A 25,203-nucleotide genomic window follows, 5' to 3' on the forward strand; every position below is an offset into this window, starting at 1 on the left:
TTGGTTTTCATTTTTTCTGTATAAGAAAGTAATTTACTCCTACATAAACATTATTTAATGTGTAAGAAAAAAATTGAGAATATCTTTAAAATCTTCCATGTAACATAGCATTTTTAGAGATTTTTCTCAACTGTGGTTTGGATTCAAACCACTGTGTGTCTTCCCAAGTAAAGTTAATTTTTGCTAACGGAAACCACATCCTTTTAAAAAATACACAGATCATTATTGTTAGAAATACCTCGAAGAGCATGTTGGAATGGAATGCTAGGAGTTCCAGAAGAAGTGGGAATTTGAATTTTGAAATAGTCAACTTTTTTCAAATTGTTCTCCTGAGTACTTGAAATCTGTTGTCTAATCATAACAAAAGTGTCTCTGTTGAATGTCACCTTTTAAAGATGAGTCTTAAACTAGATTTGTGACATTGGGTGGTAATGATATTGAATTCTATAAACTATATATTTTTTAAACCTTTCTGTTTTCTAATGTGTATTTATTTTTGAGAGAGAGCGGACAAGTGGAGGAGGGGCAGACAGAGAGGGGGACAGAGGATCCAAAGCAGGCTCTGTGCTGATAGCAGAGAGTCTTATGCAGGGCTCAAACCCACTAACCATGAAATCATGACCTGAGCCGAAGTCAGACACTTAACCGACTAAGCCACCCAGGCGCCCCTATAAACTGTATTTTAGAGTATACTGTCTAGGTGTGATAATTGACTTATTCATTCGTTTTACTTTCCCATTCAAAAATATTTTAGTGCTAGAGGTCTACAAGGCACTTTTTTAGGTGCTATGAATATGGTGACTTAACCAAAGATTCCTTCCTCAGAAAGCTTACACTCTGTTAATCGAAATAATACTTGTAAATAAGTAACAAATGTAAAAAGCTACAAGGACTCTGATAGGTACAGTCAACAGCTTCGGGCGTTCCAAGAAGGGCAGTACTGTAGGTCAAGAAGAATTTGAGATGGCTTGCTTTGTAGAAGGTATTGCATTTGATTTGACCGATGAAAGATACTGAAGAGTGGAACATTTAAGGACAGTGGTAGCAAATACTCCATGCAGAAGAAGAAAGAGAAGGGTCCAAAAACTTGGTGCATGAACAGGAAGTCGGCTGTCATTCAACCCAAGTGAAATGGAGATTATGAAGGGAAAAGGGGCTGGGAAAGTAAGTGGGGGCTGGATCATGGAGCCTTTGGGCACCTGAGATGTCTGAGTGTTCTTCAGTACCAGTGGGGAGCCACCATAGGTTTTGAGCATGATGGGCTCAGCGGTCTCATGTGATCTGGATTGGAGTGAGGGTGAACTGAAAGCGGAAGGAAGTTAGTTTCCTTCTGTGACATATGAGGCTTAAAGTATGGAAGTGTTGATAACACCTATGCAGAGATAGTGCCTACGTGGATGAGAGAAGCATGGCAACATTTGGGATGGGGGGCAAAGAAAAGAGGAATCAAGTGTGACCCAAAGTTTTGAAATCTTGTTCTGTAAAAGAACAAGGAACCCTAAATCAAAGTTCTCCCAGGTGGTCTCCCTGTGTGTCACCCCTTTTGGCTTCTGTGTCCTCCACACCTGCCTTGTAGAGTCATGCTCCTATGACAAACATAGGAAATTAGGTGTCCACTGCTGGTTTGTTCAAGAAGTAACAGCTTTGACAGTTGCACGAAGTGTTTGGCCTTGACCATCACACAACTCTAAGTTGGTAATGCCATCAGTCTTTTTAAGTGACATGCCCTAGAAACAGTAACCTTTCTGGATACATAGTCCTGCCTCCCTTGCAGCCTCAACATGATCTCATTCTCCATCCCAGTGGCTGATCTCCTGTTTGCTCCTCAAATACCCCAGGCCTCTTTCCAACCCTGAGGCCTTTGCACATGCTGTTGCCTGGAACATTATTCCCATCAATTGCATAGGTCTAGTGCCTTGTCTGTTTTTGGTCTCAGCTTAAATATCCCCACTTCTCCAAGAGGTGTACCATTATTCTTTATCTAAGTCCTTTGTTTCTTTCCTACCCAGTACTTAGGACTATGTACTTAGTACTACAATTTCCAACTACTTTATTTGCATGTTACTCTTTTTGGTTTTTTTTGCTTCTTTCCCTGATAAAACATAAGCCATGTATCTTTTCCTAATTGCTATATCTCTAAGCACCAAGAACTGTGTCTGGCACTCCATCATAAAAAATCAATAAGTACTTTTTGAATTAGTGAGTGAACGAATACATTCGTGAAGTAATGAATGAATACACCTGTTGAGAAAGCTCTGTATAGGGGGGCCTGGTGGCTCAGTCGGTTAAACATCTGACCTCAGCTCAGGTTGTGATCTCACAGTTCTTGAGTTTGAGCCCCACATTGGGGGCTGTGCTGACAACTCAGAGTGTGGAGCCTGCTTTGGATTCTGTGGTTCCCTCTCTCTCTGCCATTCCCCTGTTTGTGGTCTGTCTCCCTCTCAAAAATAAACATTAAAAAATATATATCTTAAAGGAAAGCTAGGGGCGCCTGGGTGTCTCAGTCTGTTAAGTATCCGACTTCAGCTCAGGTCATGATCTCACAGCTTGTGGGTTCGAGCCCTGTATCGGGCTCTGTGCCGACAGCTCAGAGCCTGGAGTCTGTTTCAGATTCTGTGTCTCCCTCTCTTTCTGTACCTCCCTGCTTGTTCCCTGTCAAAAATGAATAAACATTAAAAAAATTTTTTAAGAAAGCTTTGTATAATCTAAAACTATCCTCACTTACCCCTAAATAATCCAATTAAATATAAAGAGTGGCAACAAATAGCTACTAATCTTCTTTAATCTGCAAAGTAACATACTCTATAAAAAGCATTCATATGATTCCCACAGTGATATTTGGAAAATAGAATATAAGTATTCTCCTTAAGTTCCTGAATTTCCATAAAACCTCTGGTACCACACCATGCCGCAACATTTTTCAGCCTTTTAAAAAATGAAATAGAACAGAAGCTAGAAAATACCATGGTGTGCTGAATCTACTAGGCATGGTTTCAAGAAACTTCAGAGTGTGTGTGTGTGTGTGTGTGTGTGTGTGTGTGCGTGCGCACACGCACATGTGGGTGTGTAGGAGGATGCAATAGAAAATTATTTTTTTACTGTGACTCAGTCAATATACACTCTGGTATTTTCCATGTTATCCTAATCCCTTATCTGGCTGCTGTCCTAGCTCTTCAAAGCCAGTGTTGAATTGTCATTCTGCTGTGTTCTGATTCCTTATGGCTTATTCGCATTGGAAGCCTTCCCACAGATGCAACCAAAATTCAAGTTTTTTAGTATTTTCTTATAGATCAACAAACCTCGACCTCTCTCAGAATGCTCAGGCTTGCTGTAAATGGTGTTCCCAGACCTTTCACTGCAATACTAGGCTGTTTTTAAGTAAACCAGGAAAAAAAAAAAAAACACAAAAAACCATTCAGGGTAGGACAGTGGTAAGATTTGCTAGTTTTTAAATCAAGAATTTAAAGCAATGTTTTGACACCCAGTAGCAATATTTGCTAAAATAACATCTATGTTAACTACTTTTTTTTTTCCTCTTTTTCTCTCTTCATCAAGCTGCCTGCCTTGTGCTTGGCTGTATGATTTTCCCTGATGGCTGGGATTCAGATGAAGTCAAACGGATGTGTGGAGAAAAGACAGACAAGTACACTCTTGGGGCGTGTTCAGTCCGCTGGGCATACATCCTGGCCATTATTGGGATTTTGGATGCCCTGATCCTCTCGTTTCTGGCATTTGTGCTTGGTAACCGACAAGACAGCTTGATGGCAGAGGAACTGAAGGCAGAAAACAAAGGTAAGATTGCTTTCGGGAACTCTTATTGGGACACTTCAAGCACATCAAATACCAGTGCTTCCCATGTGGGTCTAATTTCGTGCATCTTTTAATGCTGTCTAGTTCATAGACTTTCCCCTAGACTCAACTCCAGAAGTTTATGCAATTGAAATACAGGATTTTCATACTTACCTTTCTAAGACTCTGAGTCCATTATTATTTAAATGCATTTTTCCAGTTTCTTTTTCCCTCTCTCTGAAAGTTCATGGCTAAGGTAATTTTTTTTTGTCTACTTGGTTAAATGGAGAGTACATCCTTTCCATCAGCTATTTTCCAGGCTGAAATAAATGTATGGAGAATCTCCTAAAATCATCTACAAAGGTCTTTATTGAACTGTTCACAATCATTGTATTTGAATTCAGACTCCTCCTCTCAGAGAGAAGGCATGATACTGGCCCTAACCAGTTGCAGTTAGGGATTTCAACAGTTACCTAATTAACTGAATTTGAAATGTGTTATCTGGGTAGTGAAAAAGCTCTTCTATTTCTTTTCAAAAAGAAAATGTCTTCTGAAACACAAAGAGACTAGAATAAAAAAAAATAGAGCACTGGCTGGTGAATGATGCATAAATGTTCAAATGATAGAGTGCCAATAAAAAGTAGCAAGTCATTATTCAAGAGGAATATTAATTTTCCTTCCAGATTTTTAAACCAGTTGTTGGGGCATAGAATTTTACTACCTCTGTTCATTGCAGACTTAGATTTATTTTGCTGTTTTATCTTTAGGTAACTTTTAATTTTAAGACTTTGGACTTACATTGGCACCTTCAGTTGGGTGGCTGCTGTTTGTAGTTCCCATTTCTGATTGGAAACTAAATCCATCCTTGAATTAGGAAATGTAGCTTACTGTTTCAGGTAGTGGCTCTTGAGTGCTTCAGCGGGCCTCAAATCGAGGTATAGATTCATATCTACAGGATACTACAGGAGGTAATGACAGTGTAGCAAGCTTTATATTTAGACCATCACTGGTGATGCTTGTAAACTATGAACTATACAGAAAGAAAATCAAGCGGTCTCGGGAAGCAGTCATCCTTGAGTTCTTTATCTCCCTGATTTATGGGCAGAACACGCACTAGTTTATTTGGTGTTAGCAAAAATGTTCTAAACACAAAAATCTTGCACAAGGGAGCAGTGCTTTCTAAAAACACAATTATTCCCTCTCACGGTTGTCCTTTCTAGATTTAAAGGATGATGTACCTCATAACGCATGTTACAGATTTAAAGTGCTTTCACATGTGCTTATTGATTTGGAGTCCTTGTCCGTTGTTGTCTTTGTGATTTGGTGCATGTATACAGGTCTCTCTCCAATTAGCTTCACCTCAAAGCGAATAATAAGGATAGCTCAATGTCAGAATAAGTTGCCTTTCCCTAAAGGGTTGACTTAAAGAAAACATCATTTTGTTCTGCAAATGCTTGATTTCTACCACCACGTAATAATGGACTGAGTGCTATTTATTCACTGTACAATTTAAAGTTATACTGAGGGGCGCCTGGGTGATTCAGTCGGTTGAGCATCTGACTTGGGCTCAGGCCATGATTTCATGGTTTGTGAGTTGGAGCCCCGTATCAGGCTCACTACCGTCAACACAGCCCATTTCCGATTCTCTGTCTCCTTCTCTCTCTGCCCATCCCATGCTAGTGCTCTCTCAAAAAAAATAAATATTTAAAGTTATACCAAGAACCTTTAAACTTTTCAGACATCTGTTGACCCCAAATAAGGAAATGAAGAAAAATTTAAAAAATAAAATAATCAGGAAGATTTTTCACTTGGCAATGGAGAACTGTCAGTTCTATCCACACAAATGAGTGACAATTCTGAATTCATGCTTCGGAGGGTAACAGCTAGGATTAGAGGGTAACTCTCAACAGTTTTCAAAGTGGGTCTTTTCTTTCACTGGAATTGGTTCCATGTTGATATCCCATCCCTTCTGTCTAGGTTTTCATTTTTAAAAGGCATCTTTTCCACTCCAACGCCTTGGTAAGTGTTGATGGAGAAGGAAGTCAAAAGAGGCCAGTATAAGGTTTAGGGAGTCTCTGTGCATGATTGTTCTGTGTGCATTATCTTCATTTGCTTGTATCACATTTACCTGTGTCCATAGTTCCTTCCATCTGGTTCTGAAGGACCCAGATCAGTAGCAGTTCCTCTGCATCAAATCCAATCCAGTAAAGTAGCCGAGAGCATCGGGCCATACTGAGGAACGTGTCAGTTGTACCACATTCTTACACACAATCAGAATTCTTTTATCTGAATCCTGAGAATGTATCAACAGCTCTACTGTGTAGACATTTCAGATTCTCATACGATAGGATCTGTATAAAATCAATCTCAGATTACAGAAAATGTAATCAGACCTGCATGTTTCTTAGAAATGGTAAAAGATTTATGGTTGCTGTGCAAAATAGCTTTTATTGTTTGGTATTATTTAAACACGTATTCAGTGTTGAAACTTGCAGACTTGGGGAGACCAATCGATGATTGTGTATGTGTGCATATAAACAATTTCACTAAACAGTAGTTTACTTGCTTTCTAGTGTATGCAATAAGCAAAACTAAATACCATCAGTGTTACTTTCTATAAATCTTAATGGAGGAGAGATCTGATGAGAATAATTTGTAAATATGAAATTATATTTGAATAAGTGCTTTTACAATTTGCATGGCTACATTAATATACCTTTCACTTACTAAAACCATGTTTTCACTATTCTTCCTCTGTCCTTTGGTAGTTGAGTCCTCCTTTGGATTCCAGGGCAATGCAAAGAGACAGAGGCCAGTCGAGCTCACGGAATTTTAGAAGAATTTACTAATTCCCTAATGGCTTGTGGTATCCTAAAAGCAGACAATACCATATCTCAAGTCTTGGCTCAAAAGAATAAAGCATTCATATGTTCTGATATACATTATATTACTCTACACACTGATACATTTTACAGTCTTCTTCCAGTTTCATGGTCTGCTGGTCATCCTAACAACCTACATCCTATAATAAGTAGCAAGAGTACTATACAGAGGATAAACCTACAAGAGGAGCATATGCCCCCATTTTAAACAAGTTTGTCCTGAGCAGTCTCATGATAGGATCATCTTCTTTTTGTGGCTTTTATAATGAATGTAGCAACACGCTTCTGTGTTTATCTGGAAAAGCCACAAAATGGGTCCAGGTTTTCCATGTATTGCTACAGTAAGGATATTGCTTCTATCCATGAATCCTTCCTAACCACCTCCCCAATGGATAAAACAAGAATCACTGTTATGTAAATTGTAGACTATATCAAAAAAGGGAAGAGAACTCCATTCTAATTGTTGAACTGTGTTCCATTCACAGATTCTTTAAGGGAATATAGGACACTACTGAGCCATAAATTAACCATCACAAAGTACTGTTCAAAGGAAAAACAAGGGGAAGGTACATAGGTGAGCTTTCTACCTCGATAAACCACCGCCTCCTAAAATAAATGTCCAGGAGTGCCTGGGTGGCTCAGGCGGTTGAGTGTCCTACTCTTGATTTCACCTCAGGTCCTGATCCCAGGGTCATGGGATTGAGCCCCGCATCAGGCTCTGCACTAAGTGTGGAACCTGCTTAAGATTCTCTCTCCTCTTCTCCTCTCCCCTGCTCCTGCTCACTCTCTCTCTAATTAATTAACTTTCCAGGGACTCACCCCAATCCCATTAGAGTGTATGTCACCTTTCAGTACCACCTACAAATATTTCTTAAGCCTTTTCCAGGAATACAACAATAATTTGAAAGTGGTCTCATCTGAAGTTTGCCACAAATTGTAAAATGGCAAGATTGGAATAAGGGAGTTTCCACAGAATTTCAACCAGCAACTTTGAAGAATCCAAGGGTTACCTCAGCAGGAGCTTCTCTGAGAGAGAAAGTGAATCATCTATGTTGCATCATCAAAGTCCCACAATATTTTCTCATGGAAAAAAAATCAAAAAAAAACAAAAAACTCCACTGAAAAACAGAAGCAAAAACTTTTTTAAATACGTAACTAACTTCTGCAGGAGTTAGCACTTACAAGAAAATTCGACTGTGAATTTGAGAAGCCAGCCCCACAGGCTGTATGCCATCCCCGGCTCTGGGGATAAGAGCAGGTGGGCAGGTGTTCGTTGTTGTTTGGGAGCTCGACAGCACGATTTCTAAATGAGCCAACAACAGGAGGCATTTCACCTTGATATGCCGCCTAATTGCGTATTTTAACACACTGAACTGTGAAGTCAATTTAATTATGTAAAATTAAAGTTTCATCCAGATAAAAAGGATTTGAAATGAAAGCTTCCTTTCCAATTTCTTTCATTAATTGTGAAAGGATAAATAATTACATTTTCCAGAACTCCCGTGCCACAAATAGCTCGTTCCTTGTGAGATGCCGTTCATAAAGAGCCGTGTTTCGGAGTTTGTGTGTATGGTCTTTGGAATTGCTTATCAGATAATTGAGTCCTCTCATGAACAGTTTTAAAGTCATTCTGTCTTCTAGCACTTACACTGCAAATGAGAAAATATGATTATCCATTAAGAGGTGACTCTAGCTACCATTTATTAAGTGGCTTAAGCTCTTTTTAATGCTATAATAGGTGGAGTTAAATTCATTTTACTCAAGTAACTAATTGAGAAGCCCTTCGGTATTTTGATGTAAGGTGCCATGGCATGCCATGCCACAGCCCCACTGTGAGTGGCAGCGTGGGGGGAGTGAGGAGAGCATGCACTGCCTGGAGCCAGTGTGGGCTCTCACATTACCTAAGCGCCCTGCCCCCAGATCTTGATAGTTGCAGAATTAAACTTTCTCATCTATGCAGTGAGGGCTTGTCTAAATGGCACTGGAGGTTTCTTCCAGCTCAAATTCTGGAGACACTTTCAGAAATGTTCCTTAAAGTTGCTCTAAGGGCAGTAAGAGCTCGTGCCCTCAGAGCAGTGAATACACTAACGGCTCTTAGGAACTTGTTAGCAACAGAAGAGTAAGAGAAGGGAAAGATGAGGTCAACGGGAAGGAGCTCTAGGCTGCCCTGAACAGCACTGTCATGGCCCCATCATTCACACCACCAAGTGGAAGGAGTCAGGTTTAGAAATTCTGGTCCGGGGCACAGGAGTCTGCTGGCCTCACTAATTACCATGTTATGTGGCGTCCATGTGGACACCTCAACAGTGGACAGAGCCCCAGATCAGAGAGGAAAACTTTGTTTCTGGTCTCAACTCCAGCACACAAGAGTCATTATGGCTTTAAGGAAGTCCCTAACATCCCAGAGCCTCAGTTTCCCCTTTTCTAAAATGAGAAGGATACTACCCAGGTCTGCCTCCTGCATAGGGTTGAGAGAGTCCAATGAAAGCATGTGTATGAAAGCAGTTTATAATCAATATCTAGATAAGCTTTACTAGTTACTAATCATTTTTCCCATATGATATTTGATCTTTGCAGTAATGCTGTGAGAAAGCTATCATCATTCTACTTCGACACATCAGACACTGCGGCTCAGAAAAGTTAAACATTTTGTCTAAATTTTCATGGCTGTGAAGGAATGAATCCAGGGCTCAAACACAGTTGTTTTACTCAAACTTTCAAGTTTTTTCTACCATACAAGATGTTGGGATAATTTCTTAAAATATGCCGATTCTGTTGCTTTCAACTTGACCAATGAGCCCTGTACAACTAAAGAGTTTAGTCTTATTTTCACTTGGTAGCTTTTAGATGATGTCACTTAATCAAGAATCTAATATACTTGAGAATAGACTATTCCTGTATTCCCATTTTCATTGTTGTAAGGTATTTTTTTCATTCCTCTTTTGATTTCTTCTTTGACCCACTGATTGTTGGGTAGCCTGTTGTTTAATTGCAACATGAGAAGTAGTCTTTGAAACTAATCCTCTTGGGGCACTTGGGTGGCTCAGCCGGTTGAGTGTCCGACTTTTGATTTCAGCTCAGGTCATGACCCCGAGGTTGTGGGATCAAGCCCCACATCAGGTTCTGTGCTGACAGTGTGAGGCCTGCTTGGGATTCTCCCTCTCTGTGCCTGTTTATTGCTCAGGTTGTGTGTGCTCTCTTTCTCAAAAAAAAAAAAAAAAAAAAAAAAAAAAAGTACATATCTTTAAAACTGATCCTCTTACTTGATTGTGTAACTTTATGAAAACCCAGAGAGGAAGATCAGGAAGCCGTGGCAAAAAGCACCGAGTGCTTTGAATTAAATCTTTAATAAGGTCACAGTGAACCATCTCTTTCCCAGTGGGGTTAGTGTTGAACAAACACAGTCATTAAAGCATTTCAGAATATGTCTCTAAAACTGCCTGTATGCTGGCACTTTTGCAGAGGGGCTCGTTAATCTGACAGTTGGTGCAGACCTCGGAGGCCCTCCCAGAGTTGTTCTAAGTCCTTGCTGCTCCTGTTTCCTCCCACTCTCTCATAAACTCACTCCATTCAGGTTTTCACCCCCAGCATCTTCCTGCCACTGTCTTATGAAGGTCACTCCCAGGTGCTAAATTGCACAGTCCGTTTTCAATTCTTACATTGCCTTTTCACAGTTGATTGCAGTGAGCCATCCTGGAACTCCTTCATTGGCTCCCAGGAGCTGCCCTTGCCCAGATTTCCTTCTCCCTCTCTGGGCTCTTTCTGTGGACCCTCCTATGCTGCCTCCTCCCTATCTCTGCCTTCTTTCCACCTGCACTTGTTTTGTAGATTATCTCCTTGGGCACCATGGCTTTCAGAAACCTCTGCACACTAATGACACCCCAAGTTTAAATACCTCCACCTCTCCAATGAAGTCTGGTCTCCTATGCCCTGTTGCCTACTTGATACCCTTTCTCAATATATAATTAGCACCACAAAGTTTGAAACTGATCCTCGTGGGGCGCCTGGGTGGCTCAGTAAGTTGAGTGTCCGACTCTTGATTTCAGCTCAGGTCATGACCCCAGGGTTGTGGGATCGAGCCCCACATTGGGCTCTGCGTTGACAGCGTGGGGCCTGCTGAGCTCCTGACGTTTCTTTCCCACAAAGCTGCCACCTCGCACAGTCCTCCTCATCTCAGTTAATGGCAGCTTTATCCTTCCATCTGCTCAGGCCAAAACTTCGATCATTCTGGACCCCTTTCTTTCTCTCACAACTGCCGTTTAGCCCATCCAAAACTCATGTCTGCTTTACCTGCAAAATATAGCCAGAGTCCACCGACTTCTCAGCCTCCTTGTGGCTGCCATCCAGGTTCAGACCATCATTGCAAGACACCCCTACACAGTTTCACTGATTCCAGCTGTGCCCCCTTTCTGTCTGATCTCAGCAGAGCACCCATGTGATCCTGTTAAAGGGTAAGTCCGACCATTCCATTCCTCAGCTGCACACCCTCCAGTGACTACATGACCTGACTCAGAGTGAAAGCCAGAGTCCTTGAGTACCGTCTACAAGACCATGCACAGCTGCCTCCATCTTTGCGCTCTGACCTCCTCCCTGTTTTTTTCCCTCATTTCCTGTGCTCTGGACACACTGGCTTCCTTACTATTTCTCAAACACACCAGGGGCAGTCCCATCTCAGGGCCTCTTGTGTTTGGTGTCCTGTCTGCTTGAGATGTTCTTCCTCCAAACCATACAGTTTGCTTCCTCATCTCCTTCAGGTTTTACCCAAATATCACCTTCTCCCTGGCCAACCTCTCTAGAGTTTCACATACCCGTGTACTTCAGCTAACCCGCTAAGTAGTTTACCTCTTTTTTTTGTTGTTAATCGTCCTCCTCCAGAAAAGGTCCACCAGAGCTTTTTGTCTCTCTCGTTCACAGCTGTAACCCTGGTACCTAGAATAATGCCTGGCATATGTGGGCCCTCAATAATTATGCATTGCATGAGTAAATGATTGAATGAAAGAATGAGTCTATTCTGATCTTTCTCTTTCATGAGAAGGTCATTCCATTGTTGCACAGATCTTAACCTCAGAGAGTTTTGGTTTTGGTTAGGTTGAAATACACCCCCTTGTAATGTCTACCCATTGGTATTCCCTCTTATACTTTAAGCTACTGACTTCTTTAGAGTTAACATGTCTGTAATGGCTAAAGTTACACATTTGCCAAAGGGCATAGTTCCCCATGTCTTGTTGGGCATCTGGAGATGCCTGTGTTGTCACTGCTGTCCACTACCCACCCAGGGCCCCAGGGCAGAGGGCCACCCCTGGTGGGAAGAAGAGAGAGAAGACATCCGGAAGTGTGGTGGAAGGAAGAGACTTCTACAGGAGTCACTCATGGATATGTTGCTGGAGATTGTCTCCTTCGGTTTACCCTCCATGCCTGGTGGTAACTTGGAGAACATCTGAGCTTATGAGATTGACTCTAGTCCATTCAACAAGTACACACTGAGGTCATAAATGTACCATGGTGTGCTCGAAGAGGGAGCTCTCTCTTTGATCAGTACCTAACCTCAGATGATACCCTCAAAATCAGCATCTTCTTCCCAGCCTTCCCCAATTAGTGGACTTGTAAGCAGAATTAGTTTATGAATTGGAGGCCCACAGGTAATGCTGACTTTGAATGGCAGTCACATGCTCCATTATTATCCACTATACTCGAATAGCCAAAATAATTGTAATGTTATAATGATCTTTTCAGTCCCCGAGAAAGGATCTCTGGGTAAATATTAGAAGAAAGGTGGTAGGGGGAGGAATAGAAAAAATATACAATAGAAAATGACTCTGTTATATAACAGAGCCATGATGTCCAAGATTTAACCTTCCCGATAAATTTTCAATGTTCTAGCATAACTTTAAATGAAGTCTTATAATTAAGTCAAAACTTATCAGCTTCACCCTCCCACCCCTTGCCTCCTCCCTTTTAACAGTAACATGAGAGTTGAAAACACAGAGAATCGTGACCTTCAGAGACATAGCTCAGGTTTAAGGATCGTATTTTTTTTTTCTAAATTACAGATCTGTGGCAAATTTCTTTTTCTTCTATAAGACTGGGTCTAATTTCAGATCTATATACTCTGGATATGTTCAATAGGCACCTCAGCATTTGAAGTTAATTAGTGATCAATTATCTCTATCTAAATCTGTTTTTATTTTAACATGTAATACAGACTTTTTAAAGTAAACTGGTTTTGGGGAGCCTGGGTGGCTTGGTTCGGTTGAGCGTCCAACTTCGGCTCAGGTCATGATCTCACGGTCCATGAGTTCGAGCCCCGCGTCGGGCTCTGTGCTGACAGCTCAGAGCCTGGAGCCTGTTTCAGATTCTGTGTCTCCCTCTCTCTCTGCCCCTCCCCTGTTCATGCTCTGTCTCTCTCTGTCTCAAAAATAAATAAACGTTAAAAAAATAAATTAAAAACTAAACTGGTTTTATTTCAGGGCAAATCTGTTGTGGGTTTTTTTTTTTTTTTTTGAGTATTTATTTTGATAGTGAGTGAGTGAAAGCATGAACAGGGGAGGGGAGAAGAGGGAGAGAATCCCAAGCAGGCTCTGCACCATCAGTGAGTGCAATCACATCAGCCCAATGTGAGGCTGGAACTCACAAACTGTGAAATCATGAACTGAGCGGAAATCAAGAGTTGCTCACTGAACTGAGCCATCCAGGCTCCCCGCAAATCTTTTGTTTAGAATCCATTGATCTATACTTGTAAACCACAGATATACTTCTGAAAATTTTTTCTCCAGCATAAACATACCAAAAGTAGTTTATCTTCTTCTTGTTTTTGTAGTTTCCCAACCTTGAACCCCTCTATTCCTATCCATCCTGAAGCATCTGGTTCTTTTCCATATGCCCTACCGGAGAAGAACAGGTACCAAGTGAAATGTTAGTGGTCTTGACATAATTCTAGTTGAATTTCCTTGGGCCTCAGCCTCCCTACTCAGATTTGTTTTTTAAGGTACATAACAATTTTTTAGCAGAGTGGACATTTATATTCTTGCTACATGTTCAGTGATGCCATTGTAAGGTCAAAGAACACAGTGAAAATGTAACCTGTCACTTGTCCCTCATAAAGGAGAAACACAGTTGTTCTTAACATCCGGTGGAGTAAGAACACGGCACCAAGCAAAACTCTGCTGAGGTAAATACGTGTTGAGACTACTTGCAGAATAGATGTTGCCTCTGTAATGCTCCACAAAATATAACTCCCCAAACCGTACAAATTTAATTTTTTTAATTCTAAGTCTTAAGAACAAGGGCTATGTCTTATTTATCTGTTATCTCTGGTATCCGAGATCCTGGGACATAGTAAGTGCTTAATTTCAGCATGTCTTATTTTCATTGATTCAGTTTGATGACAAAATGTGTAAATGTTTAAGAATGCCCCCAACTTGGGCACCTGGGTGGCTCAGTCAGTTAAGTGTCCGACTTCAGCTCAGGTCATGATCTCGCAGTTCCTGAGTTCGAGCCCTGCATTGGGCTCTGTGCTGACCGTGCAGAACCTGCTTGGGATTCTCACTCTCTGCCCCTCCCCCACTTGCGTGCACTCTTTCAAAATAAATAAACTTCAAAAGTCCCCACTTCACATATCTTCTGTACTTGAAGGAATCTGTCCCTTCATTGATTGCAAAGGAAATAAATTTGTCTACACATTAAACACAGATACCTATTTTAAAAGAAACAAGGAGTAGCAGTATGTTAGAATGACATATTATAACTGCCGCTTCAGGCAAATTACTGCACCTCTTTCAGCCTTATTTCAACAGCCACAAAAACGCCCTGTGCATTTACTGTGTGCCAAGTCATGGCCAAAACTACAGCATTCAACTCACTATGGCATGTATGGCGTGCCTCATGCATGTCAAGCCAAGTGATGGACACCGGGAGATCAGAAATGAGTGGCAGAGGCTTTGCCCTAAGTCTCTTTGAGGACACTTAGCGTTAGGTACGAGGTTATGTTTCTGAGGCCCAATCCGTTCTGATATCCGTGGCTTCGCGTTGTCAGTGCCACCTGTGCAGAAATGAGTGGGAGCCCCTGCCTGACAACCGACTCACTCCAGCACCAGTGAGAGCTGATGCGGTAATAAGCAGAAACCGTTTCCCAAGGACGGTTTGACATAGAAGGCTTCATCCACTGAGAGGCTTAGAAAACTCAGCTGTGGAAAACATCAGTGAGGCTATTAGTATTAAATAAACAAAGGAGGACAACTTTGAAGAGATGAACAACTTTGAAGAAATGAAAACAACTATGAAGAAATGAACAACTATGAAGAAATGAAAAATGTGATCGAGGTGAAGCAGGGACAAGAAAGATGGGAGGGATCTCTTCTCGCTAAAGCATAAATTTTAGAGCAGCCTATTTAAAATCTAAACTCCAGAAATGGCTTTGGGGGAAAGGTCACTCATAACGGCTAACATCATCACTCTTGAACTACATCTTTACAGTCTGTCAGCCAGCTGGTCCTTGGCAAGTGCTGTATTTATGCATTTCACTGACGTTTTCTTCCTGCTTGGCTGCACACGTAATCTGGGCCTCGCATTTAACGGGAAGAAAATCAGTTTGGCCCGAGAAGATATCATCTCCCTAACTCAACTTGACCATGTCACCTTTGATGATGCACCTGGAATAATCAGGAGGTGAAATGGGAATTCTGGCAGCTCCCCAGTAATGCTGTCTGCAAGTTCATATGCTGTCAAAGTCCACAAGATGCGAGTGACAATGTTGTCAAGAGATCTGGAGGGCAGAATTCAACCAGGGAGAAAAGCAGTGGTGGTGTTAGTGTTAGCCACCCCGACGTGTTCTGACAGAGCCACCTGACGGGCTGGCGAAAAGCACAGGCAAGGACAGCTAAAGACTGCCCATCATGGTGGCAGGTGAGTCTGCAACACTCACTGAAGGAGAGCCCTCATAAGGGGCAGCTTCTCCGGAGGGAATCTAAAAGAGCTCTCCCTTGTCCCAGAGAAGGTGACAAGCCCAGAAGTCACATGAGCCAGCTCCATCTGTTGGCCTGATAGTTCTTCCCCAGAGGCTGGCTATTTGGTGCCAATGTGTACGATGAACCAGATGTTCTCTGATGGTTCAGGTAGTAGAAATGCAATGGTCTGGGAGCTCTCTGGGAGCTTTGTTTCTAATTCACCCACACAGAAGAAAAGGAAAAAAAAACCTTTCCTGCTCTCGGCAGGGGAGCCCAAAAGATCAGGTGTAGATCGATGAAGTTGTCTTAAAGTCCCCTTTTTTAGGAAAATCTTCTAAAACCATAAGCAACTGGGTTTTTTTTCCTGTTTCTGGCTATTGTTATTCTTATGAATTTTTTAAAAATATTTATCCATTTGCGAGAGAGAACACAAGCAGGGGAAGGGCAGAGAGAGAGGGAGAGAATCTCAAGCAGGCTCTGCATGGTCAGCACAGAGCCCAATGTGGGGCTCGAACTCATGAATCATGAGGTGATGACCTGAGCTGAAACCAAGAGTCAGATGCTTAATTAACTGAGCCACCCAGGTGCCCCTCTTATGAATTTTTTTTAATTTGAGTACACTTGACACACAATGTCATGTTAGTTTCAGGTGTACAGCATAGTGATTTGACATGTCCATACATTATGCTATGCTCACCACAAGTGTAATGACTGTCACTGTATATGCCATTGACTATACCATTGCCTATATTCCCAATGCTGTGCCTTTTATGCCCATGACATTCATCCCATGACCGGAAGCAACTGTTTTGATGTTTTATTTTTGTTTTGTCAGCTTAACGGTAGACTTCATCACTCTTCAGATGTTGGGTGATAATGACCTGTTGCAGATATCTGTTGGGGATCAAGTTAAAGGAACATTGAACGGCAATCACAGAGTGAGGACATTTAGAGCCAGAAATCTGGTTCTGTACGATCATCTAGTGAGATTTGAAGAATTCACAAGTGCTTGGGTCCCACCCCAGAGATTCTAGTTCATTTGGCATGAGGTGGGTCCAGGTGTGAAAACTGCTTAGGAAGTTCTAACACGCCGCTGAGGTTAAGGACCAATGGGTTCACCCAACACCCGGCTTTTACAGTTAAAGAAGCAAGGCCCAGAAAGGGAAGGTAAAGTTTGAATTATTATCATTAGAAATCAGCAGGTAACCCAAAACAGTAATCCAGTCCCATTCTGTAATAGGCTAAATCATCATCTGATTTAGTTCCACTGCTGCCTGTTTTGGAGATAGAGCCCTCTTCTAGCCCTGAGAAATTGATTTGTGCCGCCTACGAGCTCTGTGAACTTGGGCAAACCTCTAAGCCTCGGTGTCCCCACTGTAAAGACATTAATAGCAACTGCCTTGTAGAGATTTTGTGAAAATAAGATAATGCATGTAAACTGTCACAATCTCTGACACATGTCAACTGTGGTGGTTTCAGAGCTTTGAGTTTACTTGACAAACATATATAGTGCGTATTCTATCCCATGTTCATGCAGTGAAAGCACATGCCCTAACCACCTTTCCCTGCCCTTTGTTCCTGCAACTCGGTGTTGGCATAATCAAGGCCTTGTTAAGATCTAGAGATTGCTTCCTCCATGTGCCAAAATTTGAATTTTTCATCTGATAGCTTTGTGAATGCTTTTAATAAGACTGATGAGGGGCGCCTGGGTGGCGCAGTCGGTTAAGCGTCCGACTTCAGCCAGGTCACGATCTCACGGTCCGTGAGTTCGAGCCCCGCGTCAGGCTCTGGGCTGATGGCTCGGAGCCTGGAGCCTGTTTCTGATTCTGTGTCTCCCTCTCTCTCTGCCCCTCCCCCGTTCATGCTCTGTCTCTCTCTGTCCCAAAAATAAAAAAATAAATAAAAAAAATACATATTTAAAAAAAGACTGATGAGGGTTAATCAGTGGGTTGGTTGGGGCTTTTGTTTTGTTTGTAACCTTCCTACATATGCCTCTATCTTGGGATGAGTTCGGTGGGGAGCTTATTCCCTAATATTTGCTGCCCAGAGAGCTCACACTGTAGAGCTGGCTGTATAAATTCAGTGACAGTCACCAGTGAGAGTCCGTGGCTCCCTGATGGAAATGTCACTTGCTCCTTACAATGTTACCTATTTTCAACCTGGCTAAGAATTATTCCATGGCTACATTGCTGGACAGTTGAAGGACAAATCCAATGCCTTCAACATGTCTGTTAGAGGTGTTTTTCAGAAGTGATGGAGGGAAGGGATCCCACCCTGGCAGAAGAAGCAATAAAGACAATCCCCTGAATGTAGGAGAATGTGATCACTTTAGTTCTTTCACAGAGCTATGAATATTTAGTGCCACTGGGTTAGCAGGTCCCTGTGTTTGGGTCAGAACTCATCTTTATTTCCCTCATCATAAACATGGCAAATAAAATCCACATATAAAACAAGCATAAGCAATAAAGTTTTTATTTGAAGTTAAAATAAATTGTGAGGGACTCTTTCCTCATTATTCAAAAACCCATTTCTCCCTGGCTGTGTCTCCTGCCCTCTGTGAGGTGACCCCTTCCGTCACCAGCTCATTCACACATATTAGGTAACACCTATAGCAAGCTTTATCATTGTTATTATAATTCAAATAATAATAATTCTCAGATAGTAGCTGTCAGACTTCAATGAGTACAATATTTACCTGGGATGCTTATTTTAAATTTTGTTTAATGTTTATTTATTTTTGAGAGATAGAGAGACAGTGTGCAAGTGAGGGAGGGGCAGAAAGAGAGGGAGACAGAATCCAAAGCAGGTTCCGAGCTGTCCACCCAGAGCCTGACCTGGGGCTCAAACTCACAAACTGTGAGATCATGACCTGAGTCAAAATCAGATGCTTAACCAACTGATCCACCCAGGTGCCCCTGGGATGCTTATTTTAAATGAAATGGAATTCTGGTATCTGGAATCTTTTATTAATTAACTTTAAAAAAAAAAAAACCCACAGTTTTAGGTTTATAGCAAAATTGAGAGAAAGTACAGAGTTCTCACATACCCTACCCCATACACACAGCCTCCCCTGCCAACAACATCCCACATCATTGTGGTCCATTTGTTAAAATCGATGAACCAACATTGACACCAAAGTCCATAGTTTAGTGTTCACTCTTTGTGTTGTACACTCTCTGGGCTTTGATAGTTGGAATCTTTACTTTTAATAGATATATTCAAGTACATATGATGCAGTTGATATGAGGACCACACTTTAAGCAATGCTGCTCTAAGTCATTTATAATCATACTAACACATATTATAATGCAATGAAACAGAGGCCAATGACCATAGCCAGACCAGCATCCTTGCTTTAGAGTCCCTTTTCATAAATATCCTGGCAATCTTCCATGTGTAAATAGGCTCTATTCCAAAAGTTTACTTCTAGATTGGTGTTTTGGAACTCAGATCACATATTTTTTCACAGAAAGAATTGATGTACACAACAATCAAATTCTTGGACCTGCCCTTCAAAGCTTATTTCATTCATAGGTATGACTGAGGTTATTTTAACCATCACATTTTAAAAGGAAGCAAGGGACATGTAAACCCATAAAGTGAATATTTTTTTTTAAATCTTTGAGGGGTGTCTGGGTGGTTCAGTTGGTTAAGCGTCCGACTCTTGATTTGAGCCCAGGTCTTGATCACACAGTTCGTGGGATTGAGCCCCATGTTGGGCTCTGTGTGGGTGTAGAGCCTGCTTAAGATTCTCTCTCTCCTCTGCCATCCCCCCATATGCATGTATAAGAGCTCTTTCTCAAGCATGCTCTCTCTCAAAAAATTAAAATAAAATAAAAATAAAAGTCTTTGAGAACTGGACGTGTGGTAGGATTTTCAAACGAAATTTCAAAGGCACAAACCATAAGGCAAAAAAATATATACATTAATTGAATTACATCAAAATAGGACTACTGTTCATGAAGGACAACAAGGACAAAGACTAAGTGACAGATTGGGAGAAGTTGTCTGGAATGTTTCAAGCAGACAAGTATCTAGAATAAGCAAGGAAGTCCTCCAAATTAATAGGAAAAAAATTAAAATCATTTACAAAATGAGCAAAGATAATGAATAGACAGCTTGTAGAAGAGGAAACTCAAAAACAGAACTAGCATTTGAAGAATGTCCCAAATCATTGGTAATTAGAAAAATGTAAATTAAAACAGCAATGAGTTGTCAACTTACACCTTGTAGGCTCATGGAATTTAGACAAGATAACGGGGGGATTTGCCTCTGTGCATTGCTAGCGGGAGTGTAGACTGAATCAATTGTTCTAAAGAGCAATCTAGTCCAATTGTTAAGCATATTCTGTGACCTAATAGTTATGCTCGGGAATTTATATCCAGGAATTTGTCACTAGAGCTTTAGGGACTGTGCATGAGGATGCTTACTAAACTATTATTCATGGTGGGGAGTTGCAGAAAATCTGAGTGATCGTTATAGAGGCTGAATAAATAATTTCAGGGGCACCTGGATGGCTCAGTCGGTTGAGTGTCCAACTCTTCATTTCAGCTCAGACCATGATCTCACAGTTTGTGGGGTTGAGCCCCATGTGGGGCTCTGCACTGGACAGGGAGCCTGCTTGGAATTCTCACTCTCTCTCCTGCCCTCTTCCTCTGCTTGCGTGAACACTTTCTCTCTCTAAAATAAGAAAGAAAAATTTTAAATAATTTGGGGTGAGTGAAAACCTTACTATTATGTGGCAGGTCAGAGACAATAGATTAGATTGAACACATAGCAACATGGGTGGATCTTAAAAACAGGATGCCTGGTGAAAAAAAAGGGAACAGAATAAGATAGGTAATAAATTATCATTAATGTAGGTTAAAATTAGTGCAAACCAAACAACCATCTGCATTGTGCAAAAACGTATTTGAATAAAAATGTATACATTAGTGGCACCTGGCTGGCTCAGTTGGTAGAGCATGTGACTCCTGATCTCAAGTTTGTGAGTTCACGCCCCACACTGGGTGCAGAGCTTACTTTAAAAAAAAAAAAAAAAGTTGGGTGCCTGGGTGGCTCAGTTGGTTAAGCATCTGACTCTGGCTCAGGTCATGATCTCATGGTTGGTAGGTTCGAGCCCCACATCGGGATCTGTGCTGACAGCTCAGTGCCTGGAGCCTGCTTTGGATTCTGTGTCTCCCTCTCTCTCTGCCCCTCCCCCACTCATGCTCACTCGCTCACTGGCTCTCTCTCTCTCTCTCTCTCTCTCTCTCCCTCTCTCCCTCTCCCTCTCTCCCTCTCCCTCTCTCCCTCCCTCCCCCCCTGCCCCTCCCTGCTGGCACTCTGTCTCTCTCTGTCTCTCAAAAATCAATAAACGTTAAAAAAAATTTTTTTTAAAGACAATATATATTAATGGTTGCCTGTGGATGGGGAAGCAGAATGACAGTGGGAAATGGGGATGAGGAGATTTCACCGAGAAGAGGCAGTGGTGCAGAGGTAGAGAATGTGGGCTGCCAGGGTGATAATCTCAGCTCCACCACTTACTAGCTGTGGCTCTTGGGCAAATCATCTGATTCTCTTAAGCTTCTTCTGTGTAAGATGTAGATCATATTATCTATCTTACAGCAGGTCTACAAGATGTAATCCAAGTAATGTACTTAGCTCAGTGCTAAATATATATAGTGAGTACTCGATAAATGTTAGCAATAATTATAGTAGAACTCCAGCCTTATTGCAAGGACTGGTTGTGGGAACATAAAAAAATTAAGGGCAGGAAATAGGGCTTGGGAGAGAAAGGAGATGGGAGAATTGAGGCAGGAGCAGGGTGGGCATGGTGACGTTTAAGTTTTCCATCTTTCCCCCTGGGAACCGCACGGTTGGCATTAGTCTTCTCTCCTTTGCCCTGTTTCCTCCCCTGATTTTCTGTCCTTCTTTCCCAGAACCATGGAAGGTCCCACTTTTTCCCCCAGGTGCTAGGACAGATTAAGTTTAGGTGGGAAAGAAGCCCAAGGAGTAGAAAAGAGGAGGACCTGGGGTGTGGGGTGATGAGAAAGTGGGAACATGTCATTTGGTTACTGTTGTGTGTAAACCATCAGTGCCTTAAGACCATCACGTATTATTCCTGACAAGTCTGTGTGTTTCCTGGTGGTCGGAGTATCTGGATTTGATTTGTATGGGGTGTTTCTGCTCCACATGTCTCTCATCCTCTTCCTGGAATTAATAGGCTAGTATGTCCTTCCTGTAGTGATGACGGCGACACAGAGAAACCCAGCTCAACCACACACAGACTTCTGAAGCCTCTCCTATGTCACATCTGCTGACATCCCAATGGTCAAAGTAAGTCATCCTGGGTGTGGAGTTATACCTCATCCACAGGAGGAAGACACAGCCAAATTATAAGACAGAGAGCAGAGAAGGGTGAAGAATTGGAGCCACTGATGCAATCCACACAGGGAGCCACGTTATTGTGAGTGACGAGAGAGAGAGCACAGCCTAGCTGGGAAAGCAGGAAAACTGAAAACTGTTCAGCTAGTGTAACAAGTGGACCTGAGAACGTCTGTCTCAGTCACCAGGAGATACCCATCCACATTCTAGCAGAAGTAGTGACTGGCGTACTCTGACCCCAGGAAATACCCACACACATTCTGGCAGAAGCCCTAGTGACCAGTGTAGTATTCATTTTAATACTGTCAGTTAGTAGCTAAAGATGGATAGGTCTTACTATGGGCCAGGAAGTGGGAGGTGCGGGGTGGGGGTGGAGATCTGTCCTTAAAGAAGCAGACAAGTGGATCAACAGGGCTATTTGGGGATTTTTTTTTTTTGAGAACATGTGCTCAAGCACTCTAGCAGGAGAGGGGCAGAGAGAGGGGAAGAGAGAGAATCTTGAGCAGCCCTGTGCTCAGCTCAAGCCTGATGTAGGACTCAATCTCACCCAAGCGCCCTGGGATACTTTTAGAAAGGGAAAACTTCCCTGAATCCAGAGCAAAGGTAGAGATGTTTAAGAACTGAGGTTAAATTGCAGGTTTGTATAAAGTTTGTTCCTAACCTTTAAGCAACGGTATATTGCCCTGATTGTGTGATAGACTTACTATCATAGCCTAATGTTATTGTTCATACTAATATCAACAGCTACCGTCTGGTGTATATAAAATCTCCATTTTTTTAACATTTTATTTATTTTTGAAAGACAGAGGGCAAGTGGGGGAGGGGCAGAGAGAGAGGGAGACACAGAATCCAAAGCAGGCTCCAGGCTCTGAGCTGTCAGCACAAAGTCCAATGCAGTGGTGTATATAAAATCTAAATACAAAACTATCAGTTTCTAATGAAACAGGATTATCCACAAGTTTCTTTTAAGAGAAAAATAAACCCTTGGTCCCAGAAATGTATATTCATACTACATTATAAACACAATAGTTTTACCTTTAAAGAAGCATTTATGCCAAAGACAGATTCTAAAGGCTTTTTGCTCTGTGTAGAATATCCCTTTCTCTGCTGTCAAAATTAAATTTAAATGTGCCTTAAAAAATAGGATGTTCTGCCAAGTGCCTGGTGCCCCCTGCAAGCAAGAAAAAAAAGAAAGCGAAGAGCCCACTACATGAAAATCAATAAAATAATAGTCATGGATGTGTAGAGGGGTTATCATTTATTTCTATTTTAGTCCAAGCTGCAACTGGGACCGTGTTTCTCCCAGTTCTGCACTCTCAGTGCCTGGCATCAGCAGGTGCTCAATACTTATTTGAACTTAACTAGGAACTTTCTGCACCCCGCTAAAATGAAAAATCTGAAATGAAAGAGTGATCAGATATTACACGAATTACATGTGCAATTTTACAGTCATAGATACATTTGTCTGTACCGCCTCGCCCGCTGCACCTGTCATTGTTTGCTTTTCATGGGGAAATATCACCCAAACAAGCTATAAAACCGGCACACATAATCTGTCCTAGGTACTCACACCGATGGCTTCTTCCTGTTATTACAATGTTCTCTCAGTATCCTGTAAGAGTTGGGGTCTTAAAATAAGACTAAACATGTAAAACCCAGAGTGCCAAGTTTCCTTAATCCTCCTGTCTTTTTCAAAGATTAGAGCAGGCTTATGTCGTCTTGAATAATTTAAGAGGTGCAAATACGAAATTGTCATTTGAAACATCTCAACTCAGGTAATTCCGTGAATGTTTCTCTCTGTAATATACTTGATTGACAGATGGTTTCCTGAGCTGATTTTTAAATGGAACCGAGGACAAGTAGACATCCGAGGGAATTGCCTTCCGTTGTCTTTTGTTAAGCAAGGGAGGATAGAGTGGGCTGATGCTCAAGAAACTCTTATCTCATGAAAACTGACGCTTTAAAAATGTCTGAAGGGTTAAGGGAGTGTCCAAATTCTGCCTGTAAGAAAACGTGGTGGGATGGGGGAGGGGTGATGTTAGAAGGGACGGGGCCACTCGGTGAACTTACCTTGGGCGTGGGCGTTATTAACAAGCCCAAGTTACTTGAGCTAGCTCTGTCTACACTTGCACTGTAGGCCAGCAGGCCAGCCGCTGCTTTGTGGTTCTCCTGTCCCCACTTTGGGAGAGTGTGCGTCTGCGGGGGGAGGGAGGCTCCACTGGCCTTTGAATGATGATCATTATAAAGAGTCTCATAATTTTGCAGTGACCTGCCTCCCAGGCTGTGTCACAAGGAATAGCTGATAAAAAAAATTTACGGAATCCTCTACAGCTACGAAATGCTGCACAGATGATAATGAGGAAAAATTTCACAGAGATCAGAAGTTTGGTAGCCAAGAAGCTAACGAGCAGGTTTTATCAGAAGGCTCTTCCCTCGTTCCCTGGGTCTGGCGTGAGGACAGTGCAGGCCCCTGGGGGTGCCTAGACCAGCGCTGCACAACAGAAATGTCATGGGAAACACATATTTACATCTTCTTGTAGCCACATTTTTTTTCCAGTGACAATAATACTGTGTTGCATACTTGAGGGGCGCCTGGGTGGCTCCGTTGGTTAAGTGTCTGACTTCAACTCGGGTCGTGATCTCACAGTCCATAGGTTCCAGCCCCACGTCTGGCTCTGTGCTGACAGCTCAGAGCCTAGAGCCCGTTTTGGATTCTGTGTCTCCCTCTCTCTCTGCCCCTCCCCTGCACATTTGCTTGCTCACTCACTCTCAAAAATAAACATTAAAAAAAAATTTTTTTTTAAATATTGTGTTGTTTACTTGAAATTTGCAAGGCTACGAATCTTGCCATTCGTAGCCACGTTTTAACTTTTTAAAAGGTGAAGTTCATTTTATTAATTTTATGACTATATTTACCTATCCGGACTTTCAATTTAACATGGAATCAATATAAAAAATTATACATTTTTATATTTTGGTTTTTTTCATACCAAGTCTTAAAAATCTAATGTATATTTTATACCTGCAGCTCATCGCAACTCAGATGAGCCACATGTCAAGTGCTCAGTGACCACACATGGCCAGTGGCTCCTGTAGAGGACAGCCCAGGCCTCAGCGGCAGACAGCCCACTTAATACAAGACATCTGACTTGCCCTGAGGAACGTCCATGTGAAAATCCTCTTAATTTTCCACAAATATTGATGAACCTTACTTGCTAGATTTC

The 25,203-nt window shown here is 41.8% G+C and overlaps 1 protein-coding gene across 3 annotated transcripts in view; it reads left to right on the plus strand.

Annotated features, from left to right (window-relative positions):
• LHFPL3 (LHFPL tetraspan subfamily member 3) overlaps positions 1–25,203 on the plus strand; it is a 587,290-nt gene that overhangs the window by 402,572 nt on the left and 159,515 nt on the right. For all 3 annotated transcript variants that reach the window (XM_058725352.1, XM_058725351.1, XM_058725349.1), the window contains exon 2: positions 3,556–3,792. In XM_058725352.1, the coding sequence (XP_058581335.1) occupies positions 3,556–3,792 (237 nt within the window). The remainder of the gene's footprint in view (positions 1–3,555; positions 3,793–25,203) is intronic.

This window comes from Neofelis nebulosa, chromosome 4 (genome assembly GCF_028018385.1).
Source record: "Neofelis nebulosa isolate mNeoNeb1 chromosome 4, mNeoNeb1.pri, whole genome shotgun sequence".
NCBI classification, from domain to species: Eukaryota; Metazoa; Chordata; class Mammalia; order Carnivora; family Felidae; genus Neofelis; species Neofelis nebulosa.